The sequence below is a fragment of the Cherax quadricarinatus genome, chromosome 7 (genome assembly GCF_038502225.1).
Source record: "Cherax quadricarinatus isolate ZL_2023a chromosome 7, ASM3850222v1, whole genome shotgun sequence".
Classification (NCBI taxonomy): Eukaryota; Metazoa; Arthropoda; class Malacostraca; order Decapoda; family Parastacidae; genus Cherax; species Cherax quadricarinatus.
Window position 1 is genome coordinate 62,387,292 of NC_091298.1, and position 26,502 is coordinate 62,413,793.

Genomic DNA, 26,502 nt, shown 5'->3' on the forward strand with positions numbered 1-26,502 from the left:
GTGAGAATGGCTTAATTTCCTTGGATGAAGATCCCTTTGCCAGCATCAAGGCATCCCCTTGAAAGGATTATTACCCTGTACATTAACAAGTATGAACTAAACCTGTATGAGTTGCACAAAGTCTGAGGAATGGGAAGAGTGGGAGGCAATCTGGCTTGATTGAAGGGAAGGACAGCTCCAAATCATTGCAACAAGAACACTTCAGTAGCATCAGAGCACCTTCCCTACCTACCTTGGAAATGATCATGGAAAGTAAAATCCTCAATGACAAGGTATTACTTTATTATTATAATTACTATTATTATTATATTACAATAAGGAGTGAGTACTAAACCCAAAGACGTCAAATAGTCCATAGGAGGCAATCAGGCTCAGTCCAAGGGCAGGATAATTCCATTTTCTTGGATCAAGAGTCCTCTAACCACCGTCAGGGCACCTCCCTGAGGTGTCTATGAAAAGGTAAATATGACTTCTAGCTAAAATTGGGCAGAATTTTATTTTACTACCAGAGATTTGCATTCAGTTTTCTGTTTAGGTAATAAGTACATAAATGCTTACGTAGCATCCCAGTCACCCCCACACTTATTTTAGATGAAGAATTACTCTTTATCAACTACAGAAACTTTTGCTCCAGTTAGTAAGTTTGTTCAGGTATACACAAATGCAGTTACATAGATTATCATACATAACAGCATAAGTGTAGAGAACCTAGGATAACCCAAAAAAGTCAGAGTGATTTATTTCCATTGGGGTCTTTACAGAGCATACTTGATATTTTACAGCTGAATCAAACTATAACTTCTATTTTCCAGAGAGGGAGGGACCAATGGGAAGGACATGGGGTGCCTTAATACTAGTGAAGGGTTCTGGATCTATGAGATTAGAGCTACCTTCCCTTTCCTCAAATCAAACCTATTTATCTCCCTTTCCCAAAGGTGCTGTATGACCTCCTATGGGTTTAGCACTTCCATAATGAACATAATAATAATAATAATAATAATATACTACTATGAGAATATCACCATCATTAAAACATAATTTATTACTGTGCTCTCACTATACAAAACTGGGCCAAACATTAGATATAACATTGATTTATTAACAAAGAAATTATAACATTTTTATTTCATCCACAGCATTTATTTCATATTCTTGCATCCTTCTATTTGACACTGTGGGACTATATATCTTGAAAGCTCTAACACTGGTAAAAGAATGGCCTTTTATTACTGGAGAAATATAAAGTGTATTGTATTTTTTTTTTTTTTTGGGAATTTTGTTATTCTATGGTTCCTTAGAATTTATGAAGTAATTTTCTCATGTTCAGTTTTTGTATACTGTACCTGTGTATTCTTGCATGTATCAGTAAAAATCATTATTAAACCCCTTGGTTTCTGTTCAGTTTGTTGAAGAACCATAGCAATCATGGTGGCATCTTTCACAATGGGATTGACTAAAGCATAGCGCTCGTCCAGCTGTTGCACCGTTGCCTGTTTATTTCCTGATGACTGCCAAAGAAATACCTAGAAATATACAAATCCTTTTAACCCTTAAACGGTCCAAAGAGATTGACGTTCAAATTCGTAGTGCTACAAAAGTAGATCTACTTTTTTTTACATATTTTCAAATATAACAAAAAAAAAATGTAGATAAAAGTTTTTTTACACGTTTTCAAATGTAAAACAAAAAGGAAGATCTACATTTTTTTACATACTTTCAGATGTTGAAAAAACGTATACAGTGGACCCCCGGTTAACGATATTTTTTCATTCCAGAAGTATGTTCAGGTGCCAGTACTGACCGAATTTGTTCCCATAAGGAATATTGTGAAGTAGATTAGTCCATTTCAGAGCCCCAAACATACATGTACAAACGCACTTACATAAATACACTTACATAATTGGTCGCATTCGGAGGTGATCGTTATGCGGGGGTCCACTGTATATACATTTGGACCATTTAAGGGTTAAGATGTTTAAAAAATTCAATAGAGAAAAAAATAAATGAAGTCCTGCTGCTACCTGTGCATACACTTCTCTTAACATGTATCTCCAGCCCCACACACTCATCCACAACAGTAAGGGAGTGGTGAACCTATGCAGAGTATCGTGTCAGATACAGTGTGAGAGAGGATGGGTGTGAATAGAAGTGCAAGAGAGAAGGAAAGTGAGAGGGAGGTTAGGAAATGGGAGTCAGAAGGAATGAAGGAAAAGGGAAGAAAGAGGAACTGATGTGAGTACTATACAGTGGTACCTCGGGATACGAACAGCTCAAAACACGAACAATTATGTAAGTGTATTTATGTAAGTGCTTTTGTAAGTGTATATTTGGGGTCTGAAACGGATTAATCTAATTTACATTATTCCTCATGGGAACAAATTCTTTTGCTATCAGTACTCAAACAGCCTTCTGGAAAGAAATAAGTTCGTATCCCGAGGTACCACTGTATAATGCTTTTTTTTATTTCAGTTTTAAATAGTATAAATGAAATTAGGCACAGAATATCGTAGCTAAGGAATGCATCTTGGATTATAACATTTTTTTTTTTCAACACGTTGGCCGCTTCCCACCAAGGCAGGGTGACCCCCCCAAAAAAAAAAAAGAAAAACCCAAAAAGAAAGAATAAACTTTCATCAACATTCAACACTTTCACCATCACTCATACATAATCACTGTCTTTTCAGAGGCCCCCAGATATGACAGTTTAAATATCACTCCAAACAGCAAATATCCCAGACCCCTCCTTTAAAGTGCAGGCAATGTACTTACCACCTCCAGGACTCAAGTCTGGCTAACCAGTTTCCCTGAATCCCTTCACAAAATATTACTCCAACAGCTCGTCAAATTCCAAAAACCATTCGTCTCCACTCCCTCCTATTTAACATGCCTGCTGTATGTCCAAGCCCCTTGCACACAAGCCCTCTTTTACCCCCTCCTACCATCCTTTCCTAAGACTACTATATCAATATCAATTTCATTCTTCATAATTTACTTTTATTCTTTCTTTAATAAATTTCCAGTAAATTTATCTCAACATACATTTTTCATTTTCTTTTACCATATTTTTTATTATACAATACAGTAAGTGTTTATGAATGATAAAGGAAAATTATGTAAACAAAGGTTACCTCAGATGATGCAAGTTCTTTCATTCTCTCTAGCCTGTCCGTGATGGTTGCAGAGAACAGAAGTGTTTGTCTCTTCTCTGGCAGTGACGACCAGATAGTGTGTAGCTGAGAGTCGAACCTGCCATCCATTAAGCGGTCAGCTTCATCTAAGACTAAGAATTTTATCCTGAAAGAAAGAAAGAAGTCTTATATAAACATACCATTTAAATCTTAAATATTTCTCCAGATGGATAGTTATTCCATGGGCAAATAGAAAGTAATCACTACATTTGTGTAATATAACTTGGTATTGTACCGATTTATAAGCAATTTTCTATATGAAGTTTTATAACACTCCAGCTGTGTCTCACCAAGGTAGGGTGACCTGACAAAGAAGAAAATACTTTCACCATCCCACATTCAATCACTGTCTTACCAGAAGCATGCTGATATTACAGTTCAGATGACCCTCCAAACCATAACATACATGCATTGTACTTCTCACCTGCAGGAGTCAAGTCTGGTTGACCAGTTTCCCTTAATTCTTCCATAAATGTTACCCTGCTCACACTCCAACAGCATGTCAATTCATAAAAACCACTTGCCTCCACTCACTCCTGTCTAACACACCCATGCAAGCCTGTTGGATGTCCAAGCCCCTAACACTCCAACCCTCCTTTACCCTCTCCTTCCATCCTTTCTGAGGAAGACCCCTACCCCTCCTTCCCTCCACCTCAGATTTGTATGTCCTAGTCATCCCATTTTTTTTCCCATCCTCTCTAAATGTCCAAACCACTTCAACAACCCCTCCTCGGCTCTCTGAATAATACTTTTGTTAACACCTCTCGCTAATCTCCAAACTCCAAATACTCTGCATGATAGTCACACCACACAATGCCCTCAAACATGGCATCTCTACTGCCTCCAGATTTCTCCCTGCACCATTCAAAAGTCATGCCTCACACCCATACAACAATGCAAGTACCACTATACTATAAAAAGAAATGTCCCCACTGAAATTGCTGGAGTGCATTTTGGTTATTTAATGTCTTTCTTAAAGAATGCATGCATGTATGTATGTATATAAGTATGTATGTAATTTGTATGTACATACATATGTATGTATGTAGTTAGTCTGTGACCTAGCCTGAATGAACTTGTCATTTTAGAGACGTTTTAACACTTGAAAAATATAAATAAAAATATAAATAAAGGTAGGGAAGTTTTTATTGCATTTATGGATTTAGAAAAGGCATATGATACAGTGGATAGAGGAGCAATGTGGCAGATGTTGCAAGTATATGGAATAGGTGGTAAGTTATTAAATGCTGTAAAGAGTTTTTATGAGGATAGTGAGGCTCAGGTTAGGGTGTGTAGAAGAGAGGGAGACTACTTCCCGGTAAAAGTAGGTCTTAGACAGGGATGTGTAATGTCACCATGGTTGTTTAATATATTTATAGATGGGGTTGTAAAGGAAGTAAATGCTAGGGTGTTCGGGAGAGGGGTGGGATTAAATTTTGGAGAATCAAATTCAAAATGGGAATTGACACAGTTACTTTTTGCTGATGATACTGTGCTTATGGGAGATTCTAAAGAAAAATTGCAAAGGTTAGTGGATGAGTTTGGGAATGTGTGTAAAGGTAGAAAGTTGAAAGTGAACATAGAAAAGAGTGAGGTGATGAGGGTGTCAAATGATTTAGATAAAGAAAAATTGGATATCAAATTGGGGAGGAGGAGTATGGAAGAAGTGAATGTTTTCACATACTACTTGGGAGTTGATGTGTCGGCGGATGGATTTATGAAGGATGAGGTTAATCATAGAATTGATGAGGGAAAAAAGGTGAGTGGTGCGTTGAGGTATATGTGGAGTCAAAAAACGTTATCTATGGAGGCAAAGAAGGGAATGTATGAAAGTATAGTAGTACCAACACTCTTATATGGGTGTGAAGCTTGGGTGGTAAATGCAGCAGCGAGGAGACGGTTGGAGGCAGTGGAGATGTCCTGTTTAAGGGCAATGTGTGGTGTAAATATTATGCAGAAAATTCGGAGTGTGGAAATTAGGAGAAGGTGTGGAGTTAATAAAAGTATTAGTCAGAGGGCAGAAGAGGGGTTGTTGAGGTGGTTTGGTCATTTAGAGAGAATGGATCAAAGTAGAATGATATGGAAAGCATATAAATCTATAGGGGAAGGAAGGCGGGGTAGGGGTCGTCCTCGAAAGGGTTGGAGAGAGGGGGTAAAGGAGGTTTTGTGGGCAAGGGGCTTGGACTTCCAGCAAGCGTGTGTGAGCGTGTTAGATAGGAGTGAATGGAGACGAATGGTACTTGGGACCTGATGATCTGTTGGAGTGTGAGCAGGGTAATATTTAGTGAAGGGATTCAGGGAAACCGGTTATTTTCATATAGTCGGACTTGAGTCCTGGAAATGGGAAGTACAATGCCTGCACTTTAAAGGAGGGGTTTGGGATATTGGCAGTTTGGAGGGATATGTTGTGTATCTTTATATGTGTATACTTCTAAACTGTTGTATTCTGAGCACCTCTGCAAAAACAGTGATAATGTGCGAGTGTGGTGAAAGTGTTGAATGATGATGAAAGTATTTTCTTTTTGGGGATTTTCTTTCTTTTTTGGGTCACCCTGCCTCGGTGGGAGACGGCCGACTTGTTGAAAAAAAAAAAAAAAATTAAATAAATAAATACAAAGCCAATGTTTTCAAGGTCCCTCCAATTACAACCATAAAACAGCTATTACCCACCCACCCACTCCTGTGCTCTAAGGTAGACATTACAAAATACATATGTGTAAGTTTTACCGTTTAAGTGTAAATTCTGGAGATGTTTCCAATATATCTGCCAGCCGCCCAGGTGTGGATACAACTACATGTGGAGACCGATTCAGTTCTGCACCCTGCGCTACAATATCCAGGCCTCCCACGACCACACTTAATCGTAGTGATACCGGAGCTCCAAGAGCCCGGAACTGGTCAGCTATCTTCAGGATAAAATTGTTAATTCATTGAGAAGTTAAACGAATTTTGTTTAAAGATGCAGTTAAAATGAGTTTATAGTATCAACTTCTAAGCAATTATACAAGGTACTGTATGTACTACTACAGGGTACAGTACATATCTGATGTGCATAATCATTTTAAATGTGTGTGTATGTACATGTGAGTGCACAAGCATATGCACACACACTTGCACACATGCACCCACACACACTCACTTGTGCCTGCACACACACTATGTACTGAAGATGTACCTAAAATACATAATCATTTAAATGCATAATAAAATGCAGTACAATATTGTCAAATAAATTCCTGTATATTTTTATTTGAGGATTTACCAATCCAATAAATTTATGACAGATGAGTGAAAAAATGAATGTAAATGGAAAATAAAAAAAAGGGAACAATTCATAGGGTATGACTACTCTTTACACTTTGGACATACCTGAAAAGCAAGTTCTCGTGTAGGTGTCAGAACAAGCGCATAAATGCCATAAGGGTCAATTGATAATCTTTGTAGTATGGGAATAACAAAAGCAAGAGTTTTCCCCGAACCAGTCTTTGCCGCTCCAATGACATCTTTGCCCTCAAGTGCAGGCTGAATGCAGTGGTACTGAATGGGGGTTGGTTGGTGAATCTCTGGTAGGTAATAAAAAGTGCAATTTTGAAAATGAATTTATATTTATAATTCACATAATAAATGACATTTTTATTTTGCCTATTATCTCCTAAATAAGTAATTTCTACAACAAACAACTATTTTTTCCAGGAAATGGATAACATGGTTGTATTTTTAAAATAAAATGTTAATGGATTTATCCTGGGGAATAAGTATGCAATGATCAGCTCTTTAATTAGAAGCATTAAGTTTGGCTTCAATGACTTTGACAATGAAAAAAATGAGAAAGTGACAATATTTATGGGACTAATTGCCTGCACAATGATTACACCTGTTATGATTTTTTAAAGCAACTGAAGTGATAATACTGACAGGAGACTAATATTATAATTGTGGCTCAAATGATGAGCTAATATATCAATTTAGGGGAAGGGGATATGATTACATTCATGGGGAGAACTAAACCCATAGGGGTCATACTGCACCTGGGGAAACAAGAGGCAATTAGGTTCAAGGGGAGTACAGGTGGAATTCCTTAGATCAAGAGACCCTCACCAGCATCAAGGAATCTCCCTTGAGGGATAGGGAAATTAGATATACATACACTAGATATCTCTCTTTCACTGCAAAAACAATTTTCATTACATGGAAATTGTGAAAAATTACATTAAATGGCTTTTCTTAAAGTACATATTGTAGACAGTATGCCTACCCAACTTTCACATACCTCCCACTAGGGAAAAATTACTGGCCTATAGCCTGGTTTCAGCAGTGCTCGGCAGAGGACAGGCACCTAGGGCGGTCCTTGCCTTGAGCACCTGTCCTCACTTACAGCCCAGACGTTTACTGTACAACATCAGCGCTCTTCCCCGGTAACTTGGCTCCGGGCTACCCTACTCACGTCTGCCTGGTGTACCCACATAGCCAATAAAACTTTAGTCTACGTGTCTATATAACCTGAATGCTACCACGCCAGCACATTTCATGGATATCTATGCAAAACACCAGCATTACAATATTATGCAAATCATTTTTATCATGCTTAAAACCAAGACAAAATAAAAAATAGCAAATACTTAATATAAAAATTATAATTTGCATAAAAGTAAATGAAACTAAAATTATCAGCAGCATTCCATCAAATATTTATGAGGGTATCTTCAATACTATTATTATAATAATTATAGGAAAGCAATACCCAAAGGCATCATACATTACTTGGGGAATGAGGCAATCAGGAAAGATCCAAGGAATGAGCCGGTAGCTCCATTTTCTTGCATCAAAACTTTATCAGTAACATGGCACGTTCCTTGAAGATGGCACCTTCCTTGAAGATGGCACCTTCCTTGAAGAGGGCACCTTCCTTGAAGATGGTACCTTCCTTAAAGATGGTGCCTTCCTTGAAGATGGCACCTTCCTTGAAGATGGCACCTTCCTTGAAGATGGCACCTCCCTTGAAAATGGCACCTTCCTTGAAGATGGCACCTTCCTTGAAGATGCCACCTTCCTTGAAGATGGCACCTTCCTTAAAGATGGCACCTTCCTTGAAGAGGGCACCTTTCTTGAAGATGGCACCTTCCTTGAAGATGGCACCTTCCTTGAAGATGGCACCTTCCTTGAAGATGGCACCTTCCTTGACAATAGCACCTTCCTTGAAGATGGCACCTTCCTTGAAGATGGCACCTTCCTTGAAGATGGCACCTTCCTTGAAGATGGCACCTTCCTTGAAGATGGCACCTTCCTTGAAGATGGCACCTTCCTTGAAGATGGCACCTCCCTTGAAAATGGCACCTTGAAGATGGCACCTTCCTTGAAGATGGCACCTTCCTTGAAGATGGCACCTTCCTTGAAGATGGCACCTTCCTTGAAGATGGCACCTTCCTTGAAGATGGCACCTTCCTTGAAGATGGCACCTTCCTTGAAGATGGCACCTTCCTTGAAGATGGCACCTCCCTTGAAGATGGCACCTTCCTTGAAGATGGCACCTTCCTTGAAGATGGCACCTCCCTTGACAATAGCAGCTTCCTTGAAGATTGCAGCTTCCAAAGACACTTACTTAACTGGTTCAACTGCTTTATCACCCAAGGCTGAAGTCCCTGGATGTCCGCATAAGTTCTCCCGCGGGTGTCCTCACTCACAACATCTGCCATATTCCCCTCTTGTAATTGATAAACTTGTTAGGGCCACCACAGTACAAGAACTAAACCTTGCCTCTTAAGGTTCTGGAAGACGAGGTTCAAAGTAGAGCAAGGATTCAGGGATAGTGGGCATTGATGCCAATATTCATTGTTGTTGCAGCTTAAACCGTATTAACCACCGATGTCCGGGGAGGCAATACTGCACAACTATAGACGAAAACAAATAAAAAAAAAGGGGGGGGGGGAACAAGTGACCTCTAACACGTGAGCAGAGATGTATGAACATCTACCATCTTTGTTGTTGTTTTGGGAGTTGTTAAGGGCCATCAAAGCTTACATCTAATTGAACCCAACTTCCCATTCCCCATATCAATACCCCAATACCCAACATGTGGGAGGTAGTAGATAAGATAAGATAAGACAATACCCCAATACCCAACATGTGGGAGGTAGTACAAAGATTGCAGAGGCGCATAATGGATCCAGGGACTGGGTCACGAAGTTTTGATAGCTAAAAAAAATTACAGTGGTAATGAAGTATTTACATGTTCATATTTGGTTACAATCATAATTTGCATAAATGGTTTAAAAAAAGAACAAATTGATAATTGGGGCACTGGGGCAACATTTAGGAATCTTCATTCTGGAAACTGAAAAGTTTCACAAGTACAACGATAAAGGTTGCGAATGACAAATTTGTCACTACAAATAAATTTTATGGAGTTATTGAAGGGGAGTGGTGAAGCAGAGCATAAGAATTTACAGACGGTTAACGGATATAACAGTTATATGAGAATAGGTGCTTTTAACAATATTAGTATCTATTAAATATCACATAAATGTTAGAGCCATTAGGTTCAAAGGTGCGCCTGCGTTAAGGTGTTATACTGGGACCGGTACTGTTTTTTGGGTACGGACACAACATGCCAGAAAAAATCGAGTCAAAGTGTCCTTGTTTGCAAATGATCTAAACCTAATGAAGAGTATACAAACTGAAGCAAACCAGAACTGACTACAAATGGATCTGGACATACTACAGGATTGGTCTCACAATTAGCTATTAGAATTTAACCTTAACAAATGCAAAGTTATGAAAATTGGGGAAGGGCAGAGAACTCTGGAAATAATGTAGAGGCTCAATGGACAAATACTACGAATTTTCCTGAAAGAGAAGGATCTCGGGATGAACACAGTTATGGGTATTTCTCTCACGGTACATATCAAATGAATAACGGCCGCAACAAATACAAGACCTACGACCCTATAACGGCATATGTCAGGTCCATCTTGGAGTACGCAGTGCCAGTATGAAACCTACATCTGATAAAGCATGTCAAGAAGCTGGAAGAAGTGCTAATGTTTGAAACGAGACCAGTCCTAGAGCTGAGGGACATGACCTAGGACGAGACACCAAAGGAGTTAACCCGTATGACGCTAGATAACATTAAAACCAGAGGTGACATGATTACGACATACAAAATACAATACGATACAACTGTACTTCTTTTCTGCAGTATACAAAATGCAGTTTATATTTAATAAAATAGTGTTAAGCACAAAAGAAAGCCTTTGCAGATGACACCCGAATCTGCATGACAGTGTCTTCCATTGCAGACACTGCAAGGCTCCAGGCGGACATCAACCAAATCTTTCAGTGGGCTGCAGAAAACAATATGAAGTTCAACGATGAGAAATTTCAATTACTCAGATATGGTAAACATGAGGAAATTAAATCTTCATCAGAGTACAAAACAAATTCTGGCCACAAAATAGAGCGAAACACCAACGTCAAAGACCTGGGAGTGATTATGTCGGAGGATCTCACCTTCAAGGACCATAACATTGTATCAATCGCATCTGCTAGAAAAATGACAGGATGGATAATGAGAACCTTCAAAACTAGGGAGGCCAAGCCCATGATGACACTCTTCAGGTCACTTGTTCTATCTAGGCTGGAATATTGCTGCACTCTAACAGCACCTTTCAAGGCAGGTGAAATTGCCGACCTAGAAAATGTACAGAGAACTTTCACGGCGCGCATAACGGAGATAAAACACCTCAATTACTGGGAGCGCTTGAGGTTTCTAAACCTGCATTCCCTGGAACGCAGGAGGGAGAGATACATGATTATATACACCTGGAAAATCCTAGAGGGACTAGTACCGAACTTGCACACGAAAATCACTCACTACGAAAGCAAAAGACTTGGCAGACGATGCACCATCCCCCCAATGAAAAGCAGGGGTGTCACTAGCACGTTAAGAGACCATACAATAAGTGTCAGGGGCCCGAGACTGTTCAACTGCCTCCCAGCACACATAAAGGGGATTACCAACAGACCCCTGGCAGTCTTCAAGCTGGCACTGGACAAGCACCTAAAGTCAGTTCCTGATCAGCCGGGCTGTGGCTCGTACGTTGGTTTGCGTGCAGCCAGCAGCAACAGCCTGGTTGATCAGGCGCTGATCCACCAGGAGGCCTGGTCACAGACCGGGCCGCGGGGGCATTGACCCCCGAAATTCTCTCCAGGTAAACTCCAGGTCTCCAGGTAAACTAGCATGCAGTTCATTTTGGGCAGACTAATTACAATGCTTACAGACTACTTAAGATCTAGACATAGGTTAATGATTAGGAGTCTTTTTTAATCCTGAGGTATTGACAAGGAGGACTATTTGAGAGGCGAGTCTCAGATACACGAGAGCACAGCTGGAAGTTAAAATCACAGATGAATTACAGACACGTTAGCAAATTCTTCTTTAACCTTATAATGGTCAGAATGTGAAACAACCCAGACAGCGAAGTGGTAGAGGCAGGAACCATATATAGTTTTAAGGACAGATAATGATAAGGCTCACTCAGCTAGGAGAGGGAGCCCCGTAACGACCAGAGGAAAAGGAGCTGAGACTCGATCCCTGCAACCACAAACATGTGAATAGGAAAGTAGTATATCCCCCTACTAGAGTCAACAACAACAGGATTTCTTTAAACCTATGAGCTGTTGCAATCCGCCATCTACGTATCCTTGTTTTGTAAATATTGCACCACGTTCATGTATGACTTAATTATTTTATTATCTGAGACAATATGTCAAAATAATTATAAATTTATTAAAGTGTTTCGTAAGATTTCACTTAGTATATAGCACATATTTTAATAGTACCGTTGTCCTGTGTGATCTTTAATCCCCGTCTAGAAATAATCTGGAGTACCTGGAGTTTACCTGGAGAGTTCCGGGGGTCAACGCCCCCGCGGCCCGGTCTGTGACCAGGCCTCCTGGTGGATCAGAGCCTGATCAACCAGGCTGTTGCTGCTGGCTGCACGCAAACCAACGTACGAGCCACAGCCCGGTTGGTCAGGAACCGACTTTTGGTGCTTGTCCAGTAATGTTTCATTACTAAATACACATTGTGTCTTCTTACCTCTCCACGACTTATGGAGAAGTAAGACGATACTTTTCTATAACTTGGATATGAATGAATGAAGGGCGGCTAGTTCGAACGTGCGCCTGCGTTGCAAGTACCAGGAGAGTGCCATCCTAACATCCACCAAACCTTCTCTAACTCTTCCTCATTGCACACTACTGCTATTTACCCTTCTACATATACCTTAAACTGTTCTTCTGGGATTCAGAATATTCAGAAAATATAAGATATTTATGGAGATTAATGGAAATTAAGGTGGCATCTTGCGCTAACTGGCACCAGTGACAAATTCCCCTCTTCCTGAGACTGCCTCCTCAGTTTAACATTTGAAAGAGAAGGTGATACCTCCCGTTCTCTCCTCTGTGCTGCTTCTGCCTCCTCTTACTCTATCCCGACATGTCTCTTGCTCTGCCATCCGTCTAGCATCATGGTGAGTACTACGACACAACTTGACATTCCACGTCTTTTGTAATTATATTTGTAATGCGATTTCTCGTCTGTTTGGAAACTTTCTAGTTCAACATCTGCGTATGAGAAGAAGCAGGATAAACGTGGGGAGACAGCAAGGTGTGATGAACTCCAAGACAAGACGTGAGTGAGCTTGGCGTGACCACCTCCGGATATTGTAGTTCAATACTGGAAGAAGCAATTCAACAGTCCGGATATAAGAATTAATCACAACTTCCCATTCAATCTCCTTTATTTCCGAATCAGCTTTTTATATTTATATTATCTCCTGCCAGTTTACAGCAGCAAGTGTTGTAATATACTCATAGGAGAGGAACAAGACAAGAGGATCAATGCAATTAAAAGAGATAATTATTTTCTTCCAGCGGCACCAGCGTCTCAGGGACGGTGTTGCCACTCGCAGGGTTTTATTATTGTGCTGCTGCATGACCCATCAAACATTTTATTTATTCAAATTCAAATTCAAAGTTTATTCTCTATAAGGATTACAATGCTGAGTTTACAGAAATTTGGTTATTGTGTGGTTTACATGTAGTAAAATTGTGATTACAGAGTGTACCACTGTATCGTATTTATACTAAATACGATACATTCTTGGTATAATTTCTTTTTAAACATTACAATCTACCAAAAGTACAGTACTAATGCAATGGATATAGATTGCGCAGCATAAAAATATAACAAATCCTGCCTTATCAAAACTAAATTGCGTCTACCAATGCATTTTGCGATAATATTGTTTCAGTGTTTTGTAACACATTATAGGAATACATTTAGGCCTACCCAGACATACATGACACGTTATGTGTAATACTAGTATTTTGTTGTTGTTTAAATGTAAGTTAAAATGTTTAAAAGGATGTCGTTTTAGCGTTATGTAGACATGGAACCTTCGATAATCCAGTAAAGCTAATGGGATTTATTTTCATTGAGGTACTGCATAATTAGCGGGAGCATGAGTACACCCACGATTGGTAGTGACTTGTACTGGTGACTGGTTGAGAGTTGTAGTGGTGCGGGTACTGGTGACTGGTTGTGAGGTATACTGGTAGTGACTTGTACCGGTGACTGGTCGAGTTATACTGGTGCGGGTACTGGTGACTGGTTGAGGTATACTGGTAGTGACTTGTACTGGTGACTGGTCGAGTTATACTGGTGCGGGTACTGGTGACTGGTTGTGAGGTATACTGGTAGTGACTTGTACTGGTGACTGGTCGTGGTGCTAGTACTTGTAGTGGATCCTTAAAAAGCATCTTCTATAACATGGTTTTTCTTCAGACATGATTCACTATGAACCATACCCCCGGCCGGGATTGAACCCGCGGTCATAGAGTCTCAAAACTCCAGCCCGTCGCGTTAGCCACTAGACCAGCTAGCCACAATAAGATTCATCCAACTAGGTATATTTCTACACCATAGGAAGGTTAGCACAGGCACCTCTGTGACCACAAATGCAAGTGTAAAAACTTGCATTTGTGGTCACAGAGGTGCCTGTGCTAACCTTCCTATGGTGTAGAAATATACCTAGTTGGATGAATCTTATTGTGGCTAGCTGGTCTAGTGGCTAACGCGACGGGCTGGAGTTTTGAGACTCTATGACCGCGGGTTCAATCCCGGCCGGGGGTATGGTTAATTTGCAATCGTGTCATTACGATTTCTTAAGTCATGATTCACTATGATTTTTACTCACTTTATTTTGAAGCCTATTGCTGGTACGTCTTTAACCTGAGTACCGTCTACCACCTCATTCACATTCACACTGCTGGCTTCTCAAGGACTTTTTTTTTTTGCCTGTGTCTGTGATGTGAATTCAGTTTTTGCCACCAAGCCCCGTGGCCTGGTGGCATAAGCTTTCGCTTCACACGGGGAGGGTCCGGGTTCGATTCCCGGAGAAGTGGTGGAAACATTGGACGTGTTTCCTTACACCGGTTGTCTATTTTCACCCATCAGTAAAATTGGTACCTGGGTGTTAGTCGACTGGTGTGGGTCGCATCCTGGGACAAAACTGACATAATTTGCGAGAAATGCTCTGTATAACAAGGGACTTTCTATATAGTAGTATGTCGTTGATGTCAGCTATGGTCTGTATAAGTTGTATCATGTACTTGTAATAAATAAAGATATTATTATTAACACGTTTCCACACTAAACAAGCATCAAATGAACATTTGGAATATTATCGAGCTATTCATTCTGCCTGAAGAATCATTTTATACATATAGTTTATAAAATCCTTCATATGATCATGTTACCGGCGTATCATGATGTTGCAAATAATTTTGATCTTTGGTTCTCAATCTGTGGGCTGCGGACCCCTCCGACAAGCAGACTGAATTATTCCAAGGAGTTGGTGACGCTTCTCAATAGGTATTATTCTTCCTGCTAGAGCTTGATTTTCACAATTGAGTCTAAAAGCACAATTATTGGCATTCGACAGTCTGCATTCGCTGCTAAATAATATACCCAGCTCCCTGGATCACGCACAAAATTTAAATTAACATGAGTAAATGTAATAGGCGGTGCCAAACAAGATGAACGACAAATTTTCCTAGCAGACAAGAGGAAATACTTCTCCTCATAGAATGCTTTAAACATACTACTACCTACATGGAGTCCACTTGGAGAGTAAGAGACAATCAGATTATATCCCTGGGGAGAATTGGCCCAATTTCTTGCATCAGGAGCCCCCTCACCGGCATTAGGGCACTTGCCTTGAAGTGACCATACCAGTGATCCATCTCATGTAACATAGGCAACAGAGTAAGGTGCCTGACAAAACATAATCGGCTGTCTAAAAAAATGTACAAACACAGCATATACATATTTATTACTGAATAAAATATTATACAGTTCTGTATAACATGATTGTTACATTATTCACTGTCACTCAAGTTCAGAGTGTTTTGTTCAATAATTTCTTCCAGCTGTTAACCCTGGAAGGTTATTAATCAAGAATAACCTAAGTCAGCAAATTATTATTATTTTCATAGTCATTATTATTATACAGGAGCGCTAAACTCGAAGAGATCATACAGCTCTTGAGGGATGGGACTTAGGCTCCATCAAAGGACCTATCTAATTCCTTGAATCAAGAGCCCCTCACCAATATCAGGGATGGTAATTTCACTTGTGGCCCCTCGGTCCTCCTCCAGGATGCCACCCATAACAAACCATAACCACTAGCAGTCGTAGGTTGAACACTTTATAACTACAATAAATGCAAGTGTTTAAGTACAGTGTAGTTCATGTCCTGCTATATAACGTATTCTCCAAGTGCAAGCCATGGAACATGAATATTTACTCTTTATCACACTATGTATGTGTCGTGTGTTTTAAAGTCAGACTGGGCTTCCAAAGGAACGATTTTATCTTACATGCTCAAAATAAATTAGGTGAAACTCTAAAAATTATTTTTTTGTGTGTGTGTATTAAATAATACTAATTCTATTTAGGTTCAGCCAAGATAGAATGGGTGTGATTAAGATAAATTATATTACATTGATTTTATTCACCAAATTAAAAATGTGTATTCAATGTTAATTCACAAAATATATCACATATCAACGATTGGGATTTTTTAAAAGTTCTACTTTGAGGACATGCCTGTTGAGCTCTTACGATAACAGCATATGCAGGTTTGGTAGATTTTGAAGACTGTCTCCTGCACGAGGGTCATTAAAGCTGCAAGTCACCTGTACTCCACAAGTCAGGAATACTTTAATCCTAAAATTGGGGCTTAAACTCCCAGTGTACATGCACTGAGATATACACCCTTCAGTGCACATACATCCTTGAAACGAATATATTGTTAGAGAGACATTATTAAAATATTCCTGGAGAAGCACTAAATTCATAAGCGGTATGCAACTCCTGGCGAATTGGGAGGTAATCAAGTTTGATTCCAGGTAGAGAAGGGTAGCTCTAATTCCTTGGATCAAGAGCCTTTCCCCATCGCCAAGGAATAATACCCCTTAAAACTACATAAACACAGGAGGCTCCACGTACACTGGCCACTATCATTATCTGTTCTGGTAACGCCAACCGTCGGCTTGGTAATGAGGCACGTACTGTGAAAAAAACGCGCGTTGGGAATTGTTGCAATTATATTTTGAGTTAATTATATTCCTTCTGTTAAGTGGAATGAGGGAGGAGGGTAGAGGGAGAAAGGAAAGAGAAGGGAGGGAGGGAAGGAAGTGACTAACGGGAGTGACTTGCTAGTATAACTCTCAAACAAAATGCGCTACTTGTATATTGGAAACATTTAAAATTGCACTTTAAAAACGTTGTCTAAATGTTTGCAAAATGCTGTCTTAAGATGACGTGTAGCTCAGTGGCAGTGCTCGGCTCACAACATGAGGGACCCGGTTTCGATTGCCAGGTGGGGCAAGACGTAGGGACGTCCAATTACATCTTCTGCACTTGTTTAGTTAGCAATAAAGTGACCTATTTTACTCCATCGTTGGTTTTGTATTCTGTTAACTTAAAGCCGATTTATCTTCATACGTTCCAGGTTTTAAGTCATACCGTTTTATGTTCTCCAGTTGTAGTAAATAGAAGACTTTTCCTTATAAGGATGGGATGAGTAAGTATGGGTACCTGGATGTTTGTGAATAAATGGTTTACAAAAACGAACAAGTTGATAAATGAGACACTTGTGCAACATTTGGGTATTTTTATTCTGGAAACGTTTCGCCACACAGTAACTTCGTCAGTCCAGTGCAGAAAAACGTGGAAGCTGAGGAGTTTGAGGTAATCAGTCCCTCAGCCTGGAGTCGTTGTTTCCGTTCCATCAATTTTTACAAAAGTGCAGCATATTTGCGGAGATGGAGCTTATATACTGATGACAGATGAGGTGGAACAGTGGTAGTCGGAGTCACCAGTGAACAAAGCCACTAGTGGAAGTAGGTCGTGTCTGTAAGTTAAACAAGTTTTGAGGAAATCCCTGCATCAAGATCCTAAGATGTTGCTGTGCTGACAGGATGTGAATAAATGATTTACAGAACCGACGAGTTCATAAATGAGACACTTGCGCAATATTTGTGTATTTTGTGAATAAATAGTTTACAGAACCGATAATAAATGAGACACTTGTGCAGATGTTGCATGAGTGTCTCATTTATCAGCTTGGATGTGTGTTGACTTTTGGCTTACTAGGAAAAAAGCGATGGTAGAAACATACCTCAGCTAGGGCTGGGTTTTGAAATCAGCTGAGGTAAAATAACAGCTTTTATCCTATTAAATAATGTATTGTAACACTGACTGTAAACATTGCAGGTCGGTGTGAGGTGTTTTGTGCCGCCACTCCGCCGCCATGACACCTGCAGGCAACTTCCAACCAGAGATTAAGTACGTTCACATTATTCTTGTATTATATTGTTCTATGTAAAAAAAAAATACAAAGTGTAGTTTTTAGGAAACTTTTAAATGCATCCTTTCACCTGCACAGGAGGCTTGTGCACGTGTCTTTAAACGGTTGCCTTATTTTTTTTTTGTCTTCCAAGGTTTTCGTTTATAACTTGTGAACGTTAGTGTACCGTAACTAGAGAAATATTCATGTAGCTATAGGTATGTGTCAGTGCCCTCTGGACATTGTTATATAGACTATTCTTGATTTGGGTTTCCAAGGTCCACAAGAGAAAGCCTCATCTGATTGGCTTCAAACTTTCACAAGGTGTTAATTTTAATTTTAAAATTATAGATTAATTTTTCCTTGAAATTTCTTCATTATGTCTCATTTGAATGGCTTCCGCCCTTAGTGACGGATGTTTCACATGAAAAGGATGATTCCCTATAAATTTAGGCTGTGTAGATGCATGACTGCCAATATTCTTACACAATTACAATATAAAAGTTGGATTCCGTGCAATACCTGAGACTGCTTGTTGTGGTCGGCTTCAAATATTTAGCTCTGGAAGGTTCACATTGTAACTGGGCTGCGTAAGTTACATTTTCTCATTTTTATTAAACAAGTTATTGACTTCCATTCAACAACTGGAGAATGACTCCAAGTCAATGGTCATGTCACGACATCAAAACAAAAACAGACAGATGTACTAATAGGATTTTTTCTACTCGCCCACAGGATTTGCAGCCCAGAATTCGAGGAATTTAACCGTATCAAGATACTGTCTTAAAATTATAATAATTCTACATTATTTATACAAGATTGCAGGAGGAAAATCACAAAAATACTCAACATACCGAAAACCGAGAACAACGTTGATACTCGAATTTTCTCACAGTTAACGTATTTATCAATATCACAAGATTACTGAATTATGACGACGACCAAGTATCAGTTATCATTTCATCCATTACAGGAACTCACAAGGCATACATAAACACTACCTCACATTTTTAAGAAAAACGGCTTGTGGAAAGTTGTGATAAAAAATGTTGGGGAAACAACCAGAAATCTGTTATCACGCATCAGCGAACAAAAATATGCTTCCAGAATATTTATATATATTTTTATCCTGGGGAAGCGATAAGCTTGTAGGGGTCATGCAGCACTTGAGAGTCATTCAGGTTAGGTCTAGGGAAGGGCAGGGTAAGTCCGGTTTCTTGGCTCAAGAACACTTCTTCGGTGTTTCTAGGATACACATTTTGAATAACACTTGTGTTGCAGATCATAACTCGGACAACCAATATAATGGACAGAGGACAGACTACTAATTAAAGATTTAAGAGAAAGTATTTGAAAACTCTCGGCGTAACTTCTATCACTGACGTTCAAAACGAAGGAAGTTTTCATTGTTTGAAAGCCAAGCTTCTGTTAGTACAGTTACTGAATATAATATATCGTCTTGACCACCCATCATATTAAATCTTTCTCTCATTATGGCACCTCATCGTCATACCTATCTTCGTTCTTCCGCCTATTATGCTCTTCCTGGGTATATCTCTATTGACTTCAAAAGCCTACTGTACCGATGTAACGCTTTCTTTAATAGTTTCCAAAAACTGCGCCTTGTGTCTCTATATATATAACGTCTGTCGATATTCATTTACTGTCATAGTCTGTCACACTGTAACTTTCAAAATAGAGGACACTTCGGAGAAGATGGACGGGAAGGTAGGGAGGGCGTATATACCAAGTTTCGTTGCATTAATGTTTTATATATATACTGTACCGTACGTCATTTTTCACCATCAGAAGCAAACAACCACCAAGAACGTAAACAACCACATGATGAAGATTGAGACACTTATGCAGAATATGGGAATCTTTATTCAGGAAACGTTTCGCCACACAGTGGCTTCATCAGTCCAATACAAAGAGGAAGGCGTAAGGAGAGGAGGAGTATGAGGTAATCAGTCCCTCAACCTGGAGTCGATGTGTTCAGTCCATCAATCTTGTAGAATGTACAGCATAGGGCCGTAGACGTGGCTTATATACTGTAGTGAGGTGAGGTGAAGCAGGTGGAGGCGGGGTCATAGTGGTACCATCCACTAGTCGAAGTAGGTCTTCGTCCAAAGGTTGAACAAGTGTTGAAGAATTCTTTGTAAAAAGATCCCATGATGCTGCAGTGTCTGACAGTTGTGATGAATGGTTTGAAAAACCTACTTCGACTAGTGGATGGTACCACTATGACCCCGCCTCCACCTGCTTCACCTCACCTCACTACAGTATATAAGCCACGTCTACGGCCCTATGCTGTGCATTCTACAAGATTGATGGACTGAACACATCGACTCCAGGTTGAGGGACTGATTACCTCATACTCCTCTCCTTACGCCTTCCTCTTTGTATTGGACTGATGAAGCCACTGTGTGGCGAAACGTTTCTTGAATAAAGATTCCCATATGCTGCATAAGTGTCTCAATCTTCAACTTGTCGGTTTTTCAAGCCATTCATCACAAACAACCACATGCTGACTCTGGCTAGCTGACTTGGTGTTCAACAACGTAACCACATGCTGACGCTGGCTAGCTAACTTGGTGTTCAACAACGTAAACAACCACATGCTGACTCTGGCTAGGTAACTTGGTGTTCAACAACGTAAACAACAATAACATGCTGACTGAATATAGTACAGATACATGAACGACAAGATACGAAATTAAGATGTGGGCCTTTGCGCTCATGACCGTAATCAACACTATTCTGAAAATGGGATTTCTGCGTCGGTCTTGGTAATGTGTAGACGTCTGGCTCTGCTCTTGCCCTCACCATGTTACTAATATGCACCAGGAAGCTTGTATGATTATTTAATTGGTTATGCTTGTCAAGCTGGAAGACTTTATAAAGTGACCACTGAACCCTGACTCATGCGAATCAGGGTTCATACAAGTAATACAAGTAATTCAGTGATCACATTGATACCGGTCATTCTTATTGAATAATTTGTTCAATATCTAATTGACAACGTGGTTCAGTTGGTAGCGCCCTCAGCTCACATACCGAAGGTCCAGGGCTCGATCCCCGGCAGTAAGTGGGGTACCTGGGCTTAAGTGTGCCTTAGATATGGCTTGACTTTGAAATGAACCCAGGTAGGATAACAGCTCTTTCAAGGCTGTATGACCCTTGTGGGTTTAGCTCTTAGTTTTGATTGTAGTAGTATAAAGTAATAATAATAGCTCTTAGCCTGTAAATTATACTGTGTATACAATTCACAGCACTGTGAACCATTCAAGAGGGTGCCGTAATGCGAGAGGGCTCTTGATCCAAAGAATTGGATCTAACCCCCACCATTTTCGAATCTCATTACGTCCCATACCCGATTATACCACAAATGTATTACTTATGGGTTTAGCCCTTCTGTGAATTTAATAATAACTATAATTGTGGTGGACGCTTGTATACTTTTTTTATTCGGGAATACATATAATAATAATAATAATAATAATATTATTATTATTATTATTATTATTAGTATTATTGTTATTCACAGGGAAGATCTACATTAATACAGCGCCTGGGAGATAAAAGATTTTATTCAAGATCTTGTGATATATTTGTAAGTGAGAGTTTGTGCGCAGGTTCCGCTGGTGTCGGACAGTGGGTTGTCGGTCTCAGCAGGTGTGGCTAGTGCTGACTTCAGTAACAGGGACGCGAGTGTGTCTTACTTGGCAGCCTCAGCTGGGCTGGTACGAAGCCTCACCTACACCCATACCTTGCGGCCTCCACACCGGCTTCATACTCATCCAAGACAAGGTTTGTCGTCTTCGTACCTCGAGTTTTTTTTTATATCGTTCCCAAGTTTTATACTTCCAGCATTGTACTCTCTTATGTTACAGGCTTTTTAAATAGAGTCTGAGCTGATCAGTGGTAGACTACTCGCAAATGAAAGGACCCGGATTCATTTACCAAGCTAGACGAGACGTGATGGCAAATCTCCTTACACTTATTGGCCTGTGCACCTGGTCAGAAGTTAGTCAGCTGTTGTGGATGGCATCTCAGGGTGTGGTAGTATACCTCATATAGAGCTGGGATTTTAATTTCTCCGCGGTAGGACAGCGACTCATATCCTGTCAGTGGAACTCTATTAAAAAAATCTAAAGCTTTTCATTTGCGAAATGGTAACAGAACATAATGCGAATTACCTATTAGTACCTACATGAGCTCATAGTATTCCATCATCATTGTTTAATCTATTATATTTTTAATTTCCAGTGGTTGTAGCACTTTCTATACCTCCCTATTTCTTTATCTAATTCCGTTTTCTACCGCAACGAAGTAAAATTTTCTAATATCTCTTAGGCACCGCTGGATATAAAATTTTGTACTCAAACAGCAAATTGGAATACAGTAACTGCCCAGGGAGGTACTGCTTATTTGTCAAATGTGTGGATTGGAAACCTGTTTTTTTTTCACTTGGGAAGGACTGCTGAATTTTGTCTCATGAATATGTAAGATGACAGGTAAATCTTACAAACTTCTACTAACATTTAGTATACACATATCTTTACTTTCCTGTGTGTTTCTTAATAGTTCTTTACCCTGTAATGCTGCCTTTCTAACTTATCTGTCTTGGTCTGAGACCAGACTGGGGATGATCCCCAAGAACCATTAACAGAAATATAAAGCCTTGGTGAATCCATCTTGTTTCTCAGGTGCGTGACGCGATCAGCGGGAGCCTACGGGTCCGGGAGAGGGACTACAAGGTGGACCCATTCCACATCGTGCCACATAAGTTCGCCGTGGAATTGTTCTTGCAGTCAGATCAAACGTCTCCCTTCTGGAGTGACGTGCCTGAGCTGCGTCGGCGTTACCTCAGTTCGGATCATTTGGAGAGGCTTGCCACCTCCAGTCACAAGGATTCTCTCTCTTATCATCAATTTAGAGGCCTCGGCGGCCGTAAATGGGTTTCTTCTACGTCACTTACTTACACTGAAGAGGTGACATCTTCAAACATTCCAAAGAATTTAGCTAGAGGAGATGGCAGGAGCAGAGCTCATCCCAGAGGTTTAACTCGAGGCAGATCTCACAGTCAACTCCGGGCATCATCCACGTCATTTGATAACCTCAAAGACCAAGGAGCAACATCGATTTCATCGCCAAATCTCTCACGTGCTTTTCAAGTGGCTGTTGATCTCTCACGTGCTAGTTCTAAGTTCCTGGCTGGATTGTCTTCGACGAGCAGCGGCGTATGTCTTGGCTTCGAGGATGGCAGTGAGCCTCCTTCTCCAGATAATAAAGACACTCCAAACAACAACAGCCCTTACGCAGCTGGAGGAGAAACTTCAGCCGACTCCGAAGACGCCGCTGGTGAAGGTGCCAGACGCAAGAAAGCTTTGTATAGTTCTCGAGATCGATCTCTTCACATTGAGGACTTAACTGGAGAAGAAGCCTGGGGACAAAGAAGGGAAGGAGTAGCCAAGAGCTTCGATGGGTCAAATGCTTCCAGCACTTCATATGAGGATCTACTTGCCAACATTTCATCAAGAAGAGCAACTTTTAAGACTGAGCTGAACCTCTTGCGATTCGACACCTTAGCACAGGAACGCTTGGTGAAAGAAATATTAGCTCCATCAGACTCTGATTTTGAAGACGAAGAAGGGGCATGTGAAGTTAGTGATTCTGACTTCGCGGGTCATTACGGGTGTGTTATCACATTTGAGAGTCGCAGCTCCAGTATGGATGATGTCGGGTCTCCCAGAGCACTGGAGGACGTGCTCGTATCATTAACGTCCAACGACAGCCACCCTGAGGTTACATTTGAGCCATCACAATCCAGAACACATTCTTCAGATATGGAGAATGACTCTGAGTTCAACCTTGGAACACCCAGCAGCTCTGAAAGGAGACAGTCTGAGCCTAAACCTGGAACAGCTGTTACCAGGTCGTGCTTAGTACCTTCAAGTTTTGAAAATAAAATATTAATGCCAGCGCCTCCAATAGTGAATATAACTCCAGTGTCTGATACGCTACTGAGTGATGAGCCTCGTGATGCAAGACTTAGCACTTCCCAGGACAGCTCTCCAGGGCATGATGACTCTTTCGAGGGTGAAGACCATCAAGCCATGTCTGAGGAAGAAGTAAATGAAAATGAAGTAGGACCCGGCACATCGCATCTGGGGGAAAATGTTACTTCAACCAGCGGGACAAGTGACCCACCTGTCACTCCTGACATTGCGGAGGATGATAACTTCCAGTACGAGTCTTTGAAGCATGAGGATGAACACTTCCCAATAGACATCAGGAACATTGACAGTGAAGACTCGATGGAAGGTGTTGTATCTAAAACTCATGTTCGTTATGATGTAGAAGAGAAGGAAGCTTGTAGCAGATCAGAAGGCGATGATGATGACAGAGAAAGCGGCTTGTACGAGATAACGGAGCCACAACCCACTACTTCACTGGATGGTGAAGTGCCTACAGATTCTCTTAGTCTAGTACCACTGGAGGACAGCCAGAAAGCCACCGTGAGAGAAGCCAAAGAATTCAGTGAAGCACAAACGTTCAAGAAAGTATCCAGCGATGAAGGTGATGTGCCAAAGAGTAGCGAAGAGCCGACAGTACAGTTGCATGAAAGTGAATCCACTTCAGGTGTAATGAAACCCAGAGAAATAAATAGCAATGAAAATGCCGAAGCTACCTGTAGTACAGCTAGTGTCCCAGGAAAAACTTTAGAAAACAGTGGCACAGGCATAACTTACGAAGTTGGTGAGAGAATCAGAACTTTAGACGATGATGGTGATCATGGCAGAATTTTTGACAATGGAACTTATGAAAAAGGTAACGACAAAGCTTATGACAGTGAAAGTTATGAAAGTGGTGACAAAGGCAGAACTTTAGAAAGTACAACTCATAATGATAACAGAGGCAAAAATTTAGATATTAGAAACATTGAAGGTGACAGAAATAGAAAGTCATATGATAAAACTTATAGAAGTGATGACAGAGGTAGAACTTTAAATGTTAGAACATATGAAAATGGTGACAGAGGCAGAACTTACAAAGATGGTGATAGAAGCAGTGTGCTGATGCGTGATGAAAAAGGCGTAAGTTTTGATGTCGATCAAAAGAGAACGTTTCCTTGTACTGGTGGCAGAACTTTGACAGGCAGCGGTGACGTAGGTAAGCCAGATGTTTCTGGCAGTCTTTCTTCTAAAAAGTACAGAGACTATGATAGAGAGAGGAACTTGAAGGCTACTGCAGGTGGGAACACTGGGAAGCAGGACCCATCTACTGCAGAGACCAGTAGCCACCACCTACAGGAGAGAGATGCGGAAAATCATGAGTTGCATCAATTTGATCAATTTGTACGACTTCAGGACGCCGGCACACAAACAAGGCAGACAAGACGGGCGTCGAAAATGACATCAACACGGATGCATAAATTCAACAAGAGTGAGGATATTACCACGCCATCAGCAACTAAGTACAGCCGCTCTCCCCTACGCAGTGTACAGACAGAATCTTACGTGGCTCTACCAGACCGACTGAGTGGTCCATGGTCTCAGAGACTTGCCAGGGGCTCCAATGCTCCACCAGTGTCCCCTGGCAAGCCTGACCTGGCCGCCCTACAAAGGAACCTTTACAACCTGGTGCAGGGACACGAGAACGCGGTGTATCTCAGGCAACTACAGAATGGGTTGCAACAGCAAACACACTACGCTCCACGGCTGGCTCACTTATCTTCTGCATCAGACCCATCACACCACCATCAGTCTGTTGGGAAACATCACCACAGCCAACACCAGTCTCCCATTAAGCACCTCCATTCTCCTGTACATCGCCACCACGAGCCTCCTGTGCATCACCACCACGAGTCTCCTGCGCTTCATCATCACCAATCTCCGGTGAAACATCACCAGTCTCCCACGCATCACCACCACCAATCTCTCCCCATGAAGCATCACCATTACCAGTCTCCCATCCACCATTACCACCATTCGCCAAACCACCAGCAACCTCTCCCATCTGTTCCTCAGACCAGCACACCCATTCAGTACAAGTATCCAGTGATGAACTCTTCCATCGTGCAGTCATCCTCTTCCCTGGCTTACTTCGCCACTCGATCTTCTACGACCTCGCGTGACCTGCTAGGCAACAGGTCAAGTGGGGTCAACTACGGCGGCAGTGCCAGTGACCTCAGCAGACACCACCACGCAAGCACTTTCATCAACCACGGGGGTAAGTAGCCCGTGATTTTATCTTAAAAAATCATTAGTTTTTTTTTTTTTTTTTTTTTTTTTTTTTAGTTAGCAGGATTGTATACATCAGCAGTGATACTGTCCTGTTTTAAATAATAGTTGCACAGTGGGGACAAAAAGTAGCTGTTTCCCTGTCATATTCCA

General features: G+C 40.8%; 2 protein-coding genes and 1 long non-coding RNA gene across 5 annotated transcripts in view; 1 reads left to right on the top strand and 2 right to left on the bottom strand.

The window, feature by feature from the left end:
- Dbp45A (putative ATP-dependent RNA helicase Dbp45A) overlaps positions 1–9,165 on the bottom strand; it is a 28,650-nt gene extending 19,485 nt beyond the window's left edge. For 2 of the 3 annotated variants that reach the window (XM_053774199.2, XM_053774198.2), the window contains exons 1-5: positions 8,788–9,163; positions 6,558–6,751; positions 5,916–6,094; positions 3,129–3,294; positions 1,344–1,523 (exon numbers count right to left, since the gene is read on the bottom strand). In XM_053774199.2, the coding sequence (XP_053630174.2) occupies positions 1,344–1,523; positions 3,129–3,294; positions 5,916–6,094; positions 6,558–6,751; positions 8,788–8,881 (813 nt within the window). In that variant the 5' untranslated portion in view covers positions 8,882–9,163. Of the gene's footprint in view, positions 1–1,343; positions 1,524–3,128; positions 3,295–5,915; positions 6,095–6,557; positions 6,752–8,787 lie in introns of all 3 variants that reach the window. The other variant, XM_053774200.2, reaches the window with a different exon arrangement.
- A 3,435-nt stretch (positions 9,166–12,600) lies between these two features.
- LOC128686917 (uncharacterized) overlaps positions 12,601–26,502 on the top strand; it is a 35,011-nt gene continuing 21,109 nt past the window's right edge. Inside the window, exons 1-4 of the mRNA XM_053774191.2 lie at positions 12,601–12,718; positions 18,031–18,102; positions 21,739–21,913; positions 22,813–26,338. Coding sequence (XP_053630166.2) covers positions 18,068–18,102; positions 21,739–21,913; positions 22,813–26,338 — 3,736 coding nt within the window. The 5' untranslated portion in view covers positions 12,601–12,718; positions 18,031–18,067. The remainder of the gene's footprint in view (positions 12,719–18,030; positions 18,103–21,738; positions 21,914–22,812; positions 26,339–26,502) is intronic.
- On the bottom strand, positions 17,415–18,072 carry LOC128686921 (uncharacterized). The gene is made up of 2 exons (XR_008406733.1): positions 17,936–18,072; positions 17,415–17,668 (listed from the first exon to the last, which is right to left on the bottom strand). It is a non-coding gene; the product is annotated as an uncharacterized lncRNA (long non-coding RNA).